The sequence below is a fragment of the Neltuma alba genome, unplaced genomic scaffold (genome assembly GCF_004799145.2).
Source record: "Neltuma alba isolate B1F8T4 unplaced genomic scaffold, ASM479914v2 tig00010877_pilon, whole genome shotgun sequence".
Lineage (NCBI taxonomy): Eukaryota > Viridiplantae > Streptophyta > Magnoliopsida > Fabales > Fabaceae > Neltuma > Neltuma alba.
The window spans coordinates 536,538-551,870 of NW_021635668.1; the positions used below are offsets into that span (position 1 = coordinate 536,538).

The 15,333-nt window shown below is 31.5% G+C and overlaps 2 protein-coding genes across 2 annotated transcripts; both read left to right on the top strand.

The window, feature by feature from the left end:
- The first annotated feature begins 11,718 nt into the window (after positions 1-11,718).
- LOC114759677 (uncharacterized) lies at positions 11,719-13,081 on the top strand. The gene is made up of 6 exons (XM_028948890.1): positions 11,719-11,877; positions 12,124-12,200; positions 12,314-12,438; positions 12,520-12,604; positions 12,696-12,828; positions 12,917-13,081. Exons 1-6 carry the CDS (start codon positions 11,719-11,721, stop codon positions 13,079-13,081), a joined length of 744 nt encoding a protein of 247 aa, XP_028804723.1.
- A 126-nt stretch (positions 13,082-13,207) lies between these two features.
- On the top strand, positions 13,208-13,964 carry LOC114759671 (uncharacterized). The gene is made up of 3 exons (XM_028948886.1): positions 13,208-13,284; positions 13,371-13,568; positions 13,680-13,964. Exons 1-3 carry the CDS (start codon positions 13,234-13,236, stop codon positions 13,917-13,919), a joined length of 489 nt encoding a protein of 162 aa, XP_028804719.1. The 5' UTR covers positions 13,208-13,233; the 3' UTR covers positions 13,920-13,964.
- Positions 13,965-15,333: the final 1,369 nt, after the last annotated feature.

Consider the following 15,333-nt stretch of genomic DNA (forward strand, 5'->3'; position numbering starts at 1 on the left):
ACACACTTTTACCAAAATACCCTTATATATATTATAATTTTTTTGTCAAAAAAAGTGAATTATAGTTTCTAATTCATCATTACTCACAAAAAAAATGAAAATAATTTATATAACTTTAAATTGATTTACAAATATTAGCAAATATAAAATTATGCTAATGAAATAATATAATAGTATAATATAAATACTATCATACTCATATTAATATCTATTTGAAAAGTAACACATATACATTGTTATCATTGACAAGTGATAAATACAAAATAAAGACATTGTTATGCCCATTAACAAAATGCCAACATATGTTTGACAATAATTATTTTTTCTAATATTCAGTGATAAGTGCACATTAAGATGGTGTGTACAATTAATATTCTCTTGTTACCAAACATATTACTTATAAAATTGTTGTGCACATCTACCGAGACTCTTCTCCCAAAAAAATAATGAAGAATGTAGCTTACATACATTAAAAAAAGTTAGTTATTCCATATCTACATGACCTTCAAGATGAGTTAGAATTTTTACAAGTCCTCTTTATATGTCCAAATTGGTGGCATTTAAAGTGCAATGATAGATTTTTTTTTCTTCCTGAAATTGTAATTCCCACCTTTTAGTTCTTTATCTTCCAGGTGGTCGAGTTGTGGTTAGAGGTAAAAACAATGTTTGTTAAGCAAAATTCTCAAATCTATAGTCATTTGGGTTAGGCATATCGATTATAACCACTAGAACCATACTTCGGGCATAAGTTTTTTGCTAGGCTAAACTTTTATAACACTCTTAAACATAATCATAAACATTTCCCTGTAAATATTACTGGCTACATACGCATGGGAGCATAGAATTCCTAATATTTGCCAAGTTGTACAAGAGAAGAACGAAATTAAATTTACCATCCTTATTTCACAAAAGTATGAGTTGAAATATATGTTTCAATGCATTATTTTCACATTTTATTGTTACACTTATGTTAACTCACTTATTTGAGGTCAGATTTGTTATGGTGGCTCGTTACTCATCTAAGAAATACAAGTTCAGTTGCTGTTGTACAACTATTTGCAAGGATAAACACACAACTAAAAGAAAAGTAATAACAGATCAATTGTTATATTTCGATTCAGAACGTCATTTATACTAGTTTAGAATGTGAGAAAATTTGCACATAGGAATATTCTATAATTTGAATTTTTAGTATAAGAAATTATATATTATAAGTATATTACATGTTCATTAATAGTAAACTATTCCCCCCCCAAATAAATTTCATACTTTAAGTGCAGCTATTTACAAATAAAATTAGCCAATTGGCCTCATAGATACGTGCGTTAACAATAGAAACTTATTCATTGGCAAGTAAGCTATTTCAAATAATAAAGTTGAATGTTATGATGCCTATGTCTGTAAAGTACATTCACAATAGACAATCTACAACAGAAGTACATGCATTAATAATTAGAACTCATCTATTCGTAAGTAGACTATTTTATATAAAAACAACTACATATTATGATGCCTAAATCTGTAGAGTACATTTACAACTAAAATTAGGCAATTTATAATAGGAATACATGCATAAACTGTCTATTTGCAAATAGAGTATTTCATATGAAAATGTTCAACATTATGATACTTAAGTCTGTGGAGTACATTCATAACTGGAATTGACAATTTACAATAAAAATACATGCATTAACAATAAGAACTCGTCTATCTGCAAGTAGACCATTTTATATTAAAAAAAGCTAAACATTATGATGCCTAAATATGTAGAGTACATTCACAACTGAAATTAGATAAGTTACAACAAGAATACATGCATTAACCGTCTATTCGCAAGTAGACTATTTCATATGAAGAAGTTTAACATTATAATGCCAAGTCTGTAGAGTACATTCACAACTAAAATTAGACAATTTGCAATAAAAATATATATTCACAAGTAGACTATTTCATATGAAAAAGTTAAATGTTATGATACCCAAGTCTGTAAAGTACATTTACAAGTGGAATTAAGCAATTTACAACAGGAATACATGTAATAACAAGAACTTATCCTTTCGCAAGTAGACTATTTCATATGAGAAGTTCATGCACAAGTCTAAAGAGTACATTCACAACTAGAATTAAGAAATTTACATTATAAATACTTGCACTAACAACAAGAACTTGTCTATTCACAAAAGGATAAATATTTTTCACATTTACAATGTTGCCAGCTAATTTCAGTATACCTTTTATTGAGTTGTGGCTATTTGATAGTATTGTTAATTCCAATGATCTTGTAACATCTATTATGTTACTTAAAAACCATGCCTACTCATCGAAAGTCTTACCCCCCTATAATTGCATATGAAATTGGAAATAACTTATTGTAGGCGTCATATGCTTGTGCTTCCAATAAAGCCTCTTTGTATGGACCACCCAAATGCCATCCATCCACATATAATATAGGCCTAGCACTTTTCAAAAACTTTTTTATACAATAACCATAGTCAATAAATACAACTTGAAATCTATTATCTAATAATGTAACTCACTTTGCTACAGTTTTCATATCACTTTCCTTTAGCCTTTCACATATCCAAGGGATTAACATATAAGACTCCCTTAGATGATCATAAATTTGTGCTAATGCTTTCTCTTTCACCTTATATGCTCGTTGGTAGTTGAGGCTCCACCTAAATTCTCTTTTCAAATCTCGTCTAATGTCGTTTAGACATTTGTCTATACTAAAACTCAACTTATCTACTATCACTGATAAAAAAAATCTACACCTCTTTTTATGGGGGACAACTAGGTTTTTTTATGTATAGTGCAAGTGTTCACTGTTAAATCCTCTTACAACTGGAAATGAATTCTTCTTATCTATACCATATGTTGAAATTTTCCATAGACAACCATCTACTCAACACTTCACAATAATCTTATGCTTATCATTCTTCATAAAGCAGTATGCAAACTTGAGTGCAAGACGATAATTATATAATGATTATCTAAAATATGTAGTATGAGCAACTGTTTGACCTTTTAATATCAATAAATTTGTCCACTTTGAAGAATTTATCACTGACATTAGGGTTAGCAACATTTCTATGCTTAAAGTTCTTATATTTAAGTGTCTTTGCCCACTTCTAATCATTTTCGTTGTTGGCACACTTTTATTAGAGATGCGTTTAGATTGTCTATCTCTAAATCCCACACAGTTAGAGATACTAATCTTCCAAAAGAAAGTCTGACCAGCTCATCTATCCTACATACACAAATACGAATTTTGAGTATTACAATTCATTTTATGAAAATTCTATAAATTTCTTATCTTATATGTAAAATCTCAATAAATCCAATTAAAAATAACTTATTCTTATGCACTGTCTAACTCTGACACTTGTGTCAAGTCTTTCTTATTCCTGCAAATATAAACATGCCCGCTGTTATTATTGTGCTCAATTAATTGTTTAACTCCAATATCATCAACAAGATCCAATAATGTTTGCCTGTCAAAACTAACTGTATACTTCATTTTATATTGATAACTCTCAAGCCAGACATCATTTGTTACCATGCTTTGTAGTTCTTAGTATGTCATCCATTTTCATATCAATCTTCTACTTATAATACTCCATTCATATATCAATTTGCCTTCTAAGGTCTTCACAAATTTGCCTCTCGCATAGAAGATGCAAAATAATTATTTTTCACTAACACTGGCCATTTATAATCCGTCATTGCACATCATTTAAGCATCAATTTCAATCAACTTTCAATAATTAAACATAGTTTACATTTACAATAGAAATTTATGAATTGACAATAAAAATACGATCTTTCACAACACCAAATTGTCATTTTCCTAGACAACTCAAATTTACAAATTTACAATAAAAATACATATTTTAACATCAAATTATGATTTCTCTGTACATTTAGCTTTCACATCATCCATTCAAGCATAGTTACCTATTTCCCTTTCATTCCTGCCTCCCTAAGTTAAGTTCCTTTAACAAACGCATGGCAATCAATGTTTACCCATTTTTACCCGTGTTTCAAAAATCACAAACACCTCGTACTTAACAACTTAAAACAAGATGAGAATGATAATTTCTTTCTAAAATCAAAAGCATCATCAGATTTTTCCTTACCCACTACCAACTTACCCATTTATTTAAATAGCTATTTCTACATTATTCATCCATCACGACTCACTAGTGCTCACCAAGTTAGATGAACAATGAAAATTTTGGAAAAAAAAAATTTTCCTCACACCAAATACCAATGACAATGACGGCAAGACACCCTAGGACAGAAATTGCGATTTTTCACACTTCCCCCAACACTAACAGTGACTTCCAAAGACGACAGAGGGACGCAGCTTCAGATTGATCACCACCCAGTATGGTTTGTCAGCTCATGGTGGTAGATAGTCTTCCTTCCTCATTGCATGGCAATGGGAATGAAATGGCATTAACTTCTTTTTCCTGATTTTTCTCTCTTTTACAGCACAATATTTCTTCTCACTTTTGCAGGGCATTTCAGTCTTTTCCTTTCTCCAATTATTTTCAATTTCCCCCCTGAATTCTACAGTGCAATTTCATATTGTTTTGAGGACTGCTTGAAATAAATTTGCTATAGTGATCCTTAATTGAAATTTTTCCTTAACAAATCTAAAGTATTTTTCTAACTTAAGTGTTTTCTAACAATAAGAGATGTTGATTATGAATATTGCAATTCATATGATGGTGCCTTGTTTAGCATGAGTCAATTGGATGAAATAGAATGGCCTTATTGAAAGGATCTTTGAGAGTTTTCACCTATCTTAACTCACTCTTCAAAAAATTGTCCTAGTTTTTTTCAATGCTACCTTACACATGCATATCTTTAATATGATTAAGGCATATATTCATTTTTCACCAGCTAGTCAAACCAAATGGCCTTCTCTTCAGCAAATATATCACTTGCTACCCTTTGGAGCTTGCTGGCCTTTTATTTCATTATTTGTTATATACCTTTTTTTACAAGAACAAGAATGCATAATTTATTTTAACCTACTCTACTTGGAGTATGATTATTAATGGATTAACATTGTGCAATAATCCATCTTTATGATCATAAATATGCATGTTAAAAGTTAGAGCGCAAGGAGGCAGAAGTGGAAAAAAATTGAGGGAAAAAAAGAAGAAAATATTTGAAAAAAATAAGAGAAAAATAAAAAAGGAAAAGGAACCACAAAAAAAAAGGCTTCGCACTCTACTTGCTAAGGTCACTCATCATTGATTTAACATTAATTATGCCCATTAATTCTATGCATTCTTCATAAATTCATTTCACACCTTGTACATTACAAGCCTCAAAGGCCTCTTGATTTTACAACACATATGTAACTGGTTGTAGAGAATTAGAACTATTACAAGCCTATGTTAGAGCATCTGAACAAGTGAAGTGAGCAGAAATTAACCCATATACTAGTGAATTAAGTGATACCTTTTATATCATTGCATGGCTATCTCTCTTAGATTCGATCTTGATAAGTTTTGGATCTTAATATAGATTTCTTTATATATGATTGATGAATTGGATTGTACACTTGGATCCTAGATTGTATTTAAGTTTTTGAAAATTCTTAATCAATTCAATTTGTCTATATATTGTCAAGATTTATTTTTGACCAAAAGTGCATAAGTTTATTCACACCAAAATTTTCACCTTCGCTATCCCCGATCCTTCTTGGTCCACTGTGGGCTGATAAACATCTCCCCCCCTTGTGTATGAGACTATGTAGCAGATGGTGCATACTTATGGTCTCCAGATGCTAAGACATCTTTGAATATTCTCCTCAATTTAGTTGCAAACATCAACCCATTTTGTCTACACTTCATAAACGTAGGGCTCTCCTACATCCAGAGAAGTAGCCAAAATCAAGTTGTGTCAAATAATATTAAAACATAAAACTCAAGGAACACAAATATTTACCTATATTTTTATTACCACCACTCATCCGAAGCTAACACATTACTAGTGGCAACATCATACGCTATACCCGTCTCTCCAGAGATTAATGAATCCCATAACCTCCAATCTTTCCTCAATGTCCAAGATTTTCTAGATTTTTTTATTAAATGTATTTTTTATGTTGTGCCAACCAGCCTTTGTGAATGATGTTCCTTGACATTCTTTCTTCAATATTTACTCAGCACAAGCATCAAGAAACATCTTAGTGATGTAGGCATCCCACGTTTTTCTTTTATCATGGTCCATATTTTTATAGAAAATAATAGAAATAAGACTAACTAAACAAAGAGTATCGAACAAGCAAAGCACAAAAAATATTCACATAAAATTGACACATCCAAGCACACATTACATTGTAAAGTTTGATCTGCTTTGCCATGACCATTACAGGAAAGAAAAAACCAGAATAATTTTGTACTCCATTAAATTAGTGACAATAAAAAGAAAAAACCAAAAAAAAAAAAATAGTGACAATAGGGACGATCAAGCTTTAATGTATTAAAATAGCACAACCAATATCCATAAAATTTATGACATAGTTGAAATTTTATCAATGAAACAAGTACTGAAAGAAGTAATATTTAGGTTGATTTTAAGCCCATTTGCAAAATAATATAGACAGATAATTTCATATGCAACACACACACATATAGAACATTTGTGGCATACAAGTTGGGGCAAGAAGAGGAAAGTGATTAATCTCATAGTATCCTCAACGCACAGACTCACTATAGAAGAGAGAACAAACAGAAGAGACCAGAGACAGCAAACCAAGTAGGTTCTTCAGAATCAACAGGCATCCATTAACTAACCCCAAACTAGACATCTTTAGGCTATTTCTTCTAAAAACTTTCATTGCTTTTTGACCGAATAGCAACTACAGTTGCGGGCCAAAAACATTCCATAAATAAGCCAAAGACACAGATCAACAACTCGTATTGAAACAAGAATCAAATTAGATTGATGACTTCAGGGACTCCAACAAAAAATGTTAAAAAAAAAAATATTCTACAAACCTGTAACAGAATAGGGACTATGAAAGCTTAGAGAAGTAAATTGGACAGTGTATTACAATGGGAGGCCAAGATATATCCATTCGCAACTCACATTCACAGGGGAGACGACAGCAACCAGGACTTGGACAGATCAAACAAGGGAACAGGAAAGGAGTAGATGAAGGAGCAAGACAAGGAGATGGAGTCAAGACCCAACACCAGATGAGGTTGAGAGAGAAGAGGCCACAGAGTTGCTTTATACCACTGAAACATGAAACCAAACAAAGCCATAACCTTCATCCTCGCCTAAGATATGATAATTTTTAATCTCCAAAGATATAATAATATTACAAGAGCCAACATCTTGAAATAACAACACTGGACATGAAAGAAAAATAATTACAAATTACACGGTTGGATATATAAAGTCAACAAAGCAACACGTACTCTTCCTAGGAGGGAGTTGACTCTTGGACAAACAATTTGCTACGAGGCCCAACGAAGTGTTAAGTAGATTATCATAAAATGTATTGAAGAATGCAATTGTGGCAAACCTCTAAACATGCTCTTTTGTGAATCATTGGCTTTTCCATTATGGAAAAGCCAATGATTCACAAAAGAGCATGTTTCACCTAGCTAAATCTACAATAGATCACATATAACAATTTGCAGAAGAATTCTCTATTTTTTTTTCTAACTTGTTCATATTAATTCAAGGCAAAAAAATTCAAGCTTTTTCATATGAATATCTCTACCTCGCGCCTTTCACCTAGCTAAATCTACACTAGATCACATATAACAATTTGCAGGAAATATACCTTTTCTATAAATAACGCAAAGCTCCATATATGCTTGACGTCAAGAAAAATACAATTGTAGGGCTGCTTCCCGTCCTATTCAACATTCGCCCAACACTTACTCATTCGGTATATATTTATACTTTTATATACAGATTTTCTTAATCATCTAATTGGAATTATGTCATTTTTAACATTCAAATAAAAATATACCTGAATGAAAAATAAATTATATCTTTTTTTTAGCAAAAATAAATAAATTTTATCTCAAAATCTAGAGATAAGCTCATGACCGTTTTGTCGTGCAATAGTACAAGACCTAATATTGATGAATATTCATCCGATACACAATAATAACATTTAAAATACAAGACTACCAACAAATAAAGAGTGATAATAATAGGGAAATATAAGCTATGCTTTGCCAAACGAAATCGATCAATGAAACAATCCAAAATCGGAAAATCATTGTTGCTCGAAAAAGGAAAAATAACAAAGAATCGCAAGCAATTCAAACATTACAGAAAGTATAGAACCAGAAAGAAAATCAACACATTTTCAAGTAGGCCACATACAAGTAACGGGAAAATGAAAATAAACTTTGCCTCCACAATTTCAAAGGAAAAGGGAGGAAAGAATAATCTATAGAAATATGAAATTCACCATTATTACCTTTGCCTGTTACTCAAAGAAATCACAGTCAAGTACGACTTCTACATGCGAGCTTGAAATGATCAAAGAGTTTTAACAGAAAAAGCCATATGGAACAAGAACACCGAAGACGAAGCTGTAAAGCACCTTTCGTCTCCTAATTCTGCTGTTTGAGGGTTCACACCCCCAGCAACGATGTAAATGATGCTACCATCCTCATATATATAGAGGCCAACAGGCCTAAACAATGGGCTGCCGAGTGTTTTTTTTTTTTTTTCTCAAAATGACGGGAAAAAAACTTGAATAAATAAAATCCTAATTTGCCAAATTAACACTTTATAATGTCAAAATAATGCTAAAATGAAGGAAAATTTAAATTGTTATTTTAAAATTAAGGTGAAATGAAAAAGAACTTCCCTTTATTAAAAAGTGGATTAAGGTATACCTAAATTCTGAAATATTTTCTCGGGAGCACCGTAAAGTGTTTTGTAATGCATTCAACACCGTAAAGTGTTTTTTTATACATCCATCGCTCTAAAGTATTTTTTTAAGTGCATCAAGCACCTAAAAATATTTTTTAGTTTATTCAGCACCAAGGCAAAAAAATACATTTTAAGATGCTAGATACATCTAAGAAAATATTTAAAAATTTAAATATTTAAAAAATACTAGATGTACCTTAACTCTTAAAAATTGAAAAAAAAAAAAAACGCAATCCCTTGCTAGAGACCTAATGGCTAGAGGATATTTTTTTATGGGAGCAAATTGCTTTTAAATGGGGGTAGAGGTGGGATTTAATTTCACCACCCTTTGGCTGTTTGAGCCAAAATATAACACAATGATTGGGCTACCAATATTTTGTTATTAATATAATGCAAAATATATATAAGTTAACTACTTAGCTTTGTTCACTGGTTATTAACAACTTTTGCATGGATATCGACAATATTTCAATAGGAATTAACAACTTTTGATTAAAAAATAACAAGCAACTTTTTAGGTCATTGGCAAATGGGTATTGACTATATTTTAATATGTATTAACAACTTTCGAAATAACAAAATCGCAACACATGTTAATAACTTTCAAATTAAAATTAACAATTTACTTTTTTCTAACATTAATACTTAGCAAATTGGAAAAAACTACCGTCATCATGAAATTCTTATAATTGAGTTAGAAATAACAACATTGCAATATATTTTAACAACTTTCAAATTAAAAATAATTAGTTGTTTTTTTTAACATCTACACTTGACAAATTGGGAAAAACTAGTGTCATCATGAAATACTTGCAATTAAGTTGACAGCATATTTTAACAAATTTCAAATTGACATTAACAAGTTTTTCCACTAACATCACGACTGAGCAAATTCCTACAATTTACTAAGTCTTGATGTTAAAAAAAAAAATTGTTAATATCAATTCTAAAGTTGTTAAAATGTATTGTGTTGCTGTTGTTTCTTAATTAAAAAGTTGTCAACACCCACATAAAAGTTGTCAACAATTGGTAGTCAAGACTAAGTAGTTCATCAACTTATCAACTTATTTCTACTAAAAATCGTGTTCTCTCTTTCTGATTGGTCCTTTATAATGCTCCTCATTGGTCATCAGCGTCATTCTCCTCTATATACGAACAAAAAATCTTTCTTTAATTGAACCATCTTTTCTTTCATTGCAAAACGTAAAAAAAAATATTCTACAGTGGGGAAATAATTGCTAATATTAAAAAAAAAAAAAACATGAGCAAATCATAGCCATCTGTACAATCAACCTTTCCATTTCCTGCGTTAAAATCTGCAGTGATGTGCCTGCTCCTTCTCTTACTTCCCCACTTTCTCCTACATTAAAATCAACCTTCCTATTTCCAACGTTTTTAATTATTTATTTCGTTATTTTCAATGGTTTCATTTTGCTATTTTCCATTATCGTTTTTATAATTATTATGTTTTTTAATTAATGTTTTTAAAACCCACAAATACCAAAAAAAATAAAGGCTCAAAGGTGTACAGTTGTCTTTATTTTAATTAAAAAGATTCTCTGCTTTTTTGCCAAACAATAAAAACTCTCTCTTTATTTAACATATATCAATCAAATAGAGGATAGAAGATGAAGATTGAAATAGGGGGATATATTCATTGAAGAACAGGGGTGAAACTCTTATGTGTAAAATCGAATTTTCTTTTGAGATGGCAGAAGAACCATTATCTACTACTTCTCCGATCTCAAGGTCATTCTTCTTCGTTGGAAAAGAGAGTCGAATGGGAGGAACAAATAGAGATCACGACACAGTTGTTGGAGAGAGAAAAAAGAAACACTCTCAGTATTCCTTGTGAGTAGTGCAGTCAGAACAAGCGTATGAAACACGTCTTGGTAAATTGAAATCAATTAATTACTATTACTAATTAATAAATATTTTGTTTAAAAAATCATTTATATTAAATGAGACGCTTTTGGAAAAATCTGAAGAGAATCAATTTTGAAGGCTAATAATATCATTTTTTTTCAATGATATCTTTGAAGCGAGGTAGTTAAGCTAAACGCGGATATTTATTATTTTTGTTTATTTTTTTAATATTTACATTGAAGAGAGCCGATTGAATTAATTGTGGGATAACATCATATCTACTTGCAATCAAAACATTGCAATCAACTTTTCCATTTCCTGCATTAAAATCTGCAGTGATGTGCCTGTTCCTTCTCTTACTTCCCCACTTTCTCCTACATTAAAATCAACCTTCTCATTACTAACGTTTTTGAAATAAATCCTTTGATGGGTTCGAAGAGTTGGCAAGGCTTGCCATTTATTTTGTTATTTTCAATGGTTTCATTTTGCTATTTTCCATTATCGTATCTTGCGCTATCCATTTTCATTGGTTGATCATTGTCGACAGCTATTCCAAAACGTTGGAAGTTTGCTTATTAGGCTCCGCTGTGACTTTTGCCCAATCAGTTTATGGGGCATAACATTAACTTCGCCTAACTTTTATTATTTCCTTTATTACTATTTTCTATAGAAATTATGAGATTTCTTTCATTGCAGAACATGTGATTGTGGATAAAGTCCGCCTTTTTGCCTACCCCAAGTCATTAATTCTTATTGTCAGTTCCAACATCTTGGAAATGTTGTTGCTTTAAAAAATTATATTTTAATTCTCATTTCATGCCAAATCCCGCTTTAGCTTTATATATATATGGTTTGTCACATCAAAGTGATATCATTTAGATCATCTGTATTTTTCCTTCTATTTTTCTTGTCTTCTACGCAATGGCAATGTCAGCTGTTAAGGGTGACTTGATCAAAGACATTGATGATGTCAAAGACACATGGCGTCTGTATGCTAAGGTCCTCACTAAATGGACCATTCTGAAGAGGATTCCTCCTTTTCCAATATGGAAACTTGGGCTTCTATTAGTAGATGCAGAGGTTTAAATAACTTAATTGTCATGAAGCATTCAATTTCGTCGCTATTGAGGATTTGGCTGAGGACAAAGTAGGACAAAGTAGACAGGGAAGATCTTATTGGTATGTTTTTTTTTTTGGCCAATGATCTTATTGGTATGTTGCATTGTCCACGTATATCTTTGGAGCATGGTACATATATCATAACATATTTTCTTGCTGGACTTAATTGCTCAATGTCATTGCGCAGATGTGCTTGGTTTTCTTCAGGCATGGGGAGATTTGGAAGATGTTAAAAATGACAACACGACAACGAAGAGGCTCAAGTTCACTATTGCTGACATCAAGTTGGTGTTTCTACTAAGAATATTTTATGTCATGACATTTCAGTTTTCTTTTTACCTTTATCTGTACATGTCATGTCTATGCTTTTATCAGCTTAATTTTTTTTTCGTCATAGCGAAAATTCTATCAATGTTATCTTGTATGGAGATTCTGCAACAAGAACATTTAACTCTAAACCAGATGATCTTGAGCCTCCTATTGTTGTGATGGTTCGCTTTGCAAGGATATTAAAAGGGAAAGGTAATTTTCTCTATCCTTTTATTCCCATTGATTAAATATGATAAACTAATTTTAGAAACAAAAGGTTCCCTGATTTTTCAGCTTATGGCCACATTACAAATCAATGTGAGGGCACAAAGGCTATCTTTAACCCAGATATTGCTGAGGCTAGAAGTTTACGTGAAAGGTTGATAATCACTCATATGTGTCATCTACATTTGATTTTTGCATTTCATTTTGTGTGTTTTAATATTGCAACATAATGTAATTTTCATTAGCCTTAAAGAGAAGCCTGATGCAAGTCAAAGCCTCTCCCAAATATCAAATTGTGTTGTCTCAACATTGCCCAATGAGTCCATGCTAACATTTCCATGTAGGATGACTATTTCTCAAATTTTTCAGCTGAAACAGGTGATTGATATGTTTAAAAATTTGTATGTTGCACTACTTTCAAAGAAAAAATTCTGATGCTTCTTTGGTTTGTCACGTAACAACTTAGAAAGGAGAGGTTGTTACAAAAGTTACGATACAGAAGCTTGAGACTTTTTATGGCTGGTACTATGATGGGTGTCCCTGTGACAAAAAGCCATTGTATGTCGCTGATTCTGATAAGCTTACATGCCCCGGGTGCAACAAGGCCGTCTTGATGACTGAGCCAAAGTAAGTGTATTTGATTTTTTTTTTCATGGAACAGTAGCCAGTTGTTTTCTTTTATCATTAAGTATGGTTTGGATGGTATTGCATAGGTTCAAAGTTCATTACAAAGTTGTGGATGATACTGGGCGATGCTCTATTCTTTTGTTTAATCGTTGCGCAATGCAGCTGTTTGGCTCCTCTGCTGCGGAATTGAGGGATGAAGTTTGCAAGGTTCTGTAACAATTTTTATTGTTTTGTAATTATCTATTAATGTTGTTGTCTAAGTCATCACTAATGATGCGTTACGATTAAAACAGGATAGCGAACCTGGGACATTTCCAGAGCCTCTTATTAAAAGTGTGGGGAAAGTGATTATTGTGAAGCTAAACTTGAAAGACAACAATCTTAACCGTCCTAATAGTAGTATCAGTGTGTCTCAGCTCTCTGATGACCCGAAAATAGTTGAACAATTTACTTATTTTTATCAACCAGGTGGTGGTCCAGTTATTAGTCAGGTATTAATATGGAGAAAATGGATTCACTTAACTTTTTCCCACTTGTCAAATTAGCCAGTACGTATATATTCTTCTATATATGACTAATTTCCAGTTATTCATGTTTGACAGAGTTCTCCTGCTGAATCTTCTGGATCAAAATCTTCTTCTAAAGTTCATGAAGCGCAAACATATGAGGACAATGATTTGACAATCTCTCAGTTCATTACCCCCAATTATTCTCAAGCAAAACGTAGGAAAGAATTGAAAAGCCCCTCACTGGAGGTGGAAAACCTAGGCCTATCAGGGATGTTAACCCCTGATTTCAGTGCTACTAAGCCCACAAAGACAATAAAGAAAGAGCCTAAATGAAAAACACAACAATAGCTCCTCCCAAATAGATTATTGTCTTTTCTATCTAGCCCAAGTTTGTTGTCATGCACTTTTTTGATGTCTGTCTCATTATCAAATCAGTTGTTAACTTTTATTCACAGTTTTAATTCGTCCATGTCGTAATATTATGTTTTTGTTGGAATATCTTAAGGTTTTGAGTTTCAATCAAGTTGATGTTAATGCTTTGTGTTGATCAAAATGTAAACTACTAATTTTACGTGGGAAATGTCAAAGTGGATTAATTTGGGAGAGGTCATATTGACATCATTCCGCACTTAACATGGAAAACCAAATTTTGGCGTTAGCAATCACCGATAATATCCAATCAAATGAAATTCAACATAATAAGATAGGAGAAATACACAAAATGGATTAAATAATTATTTTGGATGGAATAATAAAAAATTCTTTACAAATTAAGAAACCAAACTGAATTTTTCTATAAAAAAAAAAAGTATCAAACATTGTTGGCAAAAAAACATTTGCTTTTGCTTCTATTTTAATAAAAACTTCCTCCTTATCTAATGCAATTGATTCTCTTTAATAATTATGTTTTTAAATTAATGTTTTTAAAACGCACAAATACCTTTTTAACGCACAAATTGCTCCCTACAAAAAAAAAAAATAGAGGCTCAAAGGTGTACATTTGTCTTTATTTTAATTTAAAAAATTCTCTGTTTTTTTGCCGAAGAATAAAAACTCTCTCTTTATTTAATGCATTTGATTATATTTAATAATTTTTTTTTAAATTCATGTTTTTATTTTGACCAGAAAAAGAAAAAAGAAAATAATGTTTTTCAAATGCACAAATACCTAAATAGGAAGGCGGAATTTGGATTTAAATCATTACACCACCAAATTTCAACGTAATTGTTGCCTTATTGGCCCAAAAGAAAAATATTAAAAAACAAAAATGCATTAATTCTTTTCATTGTTTCTTTTCCAATGCATTAATTCTGGTGGTGTGGTTAGTTAATTAAATGCTGCTAAGTAAATTTCAACTAATAGGTGCTATGACGATTACATCCTCTGTCAGAAACCAGAAACACAGTTGGAAAAGCAAACATGCCTCCATTGATATCATAAAGATTTTGAATTATTGTTTCAGAGAGGAAAAATAGATACAATCCGTGACACTTTATTATGACCAATCAGGTTCAAGATCTATGCCTACAGTGCAATTAGATTATAACACTTGTGCTCTCTATTTAAAAAAGATTATAACAGCTGCGCGATTGAAGAAGCTCCCTCTGATGTTCTAAAGATGGCTATGAAATATATTTCAACCAATACTGTCATCTGTGCAGTCAATCTTGCTTATTACGACTTGTGACCGCTGTGCTCAACATGGGAAGAAGAAGCAAGAACCAAAGCCAATGGTTTGGAAATGGTA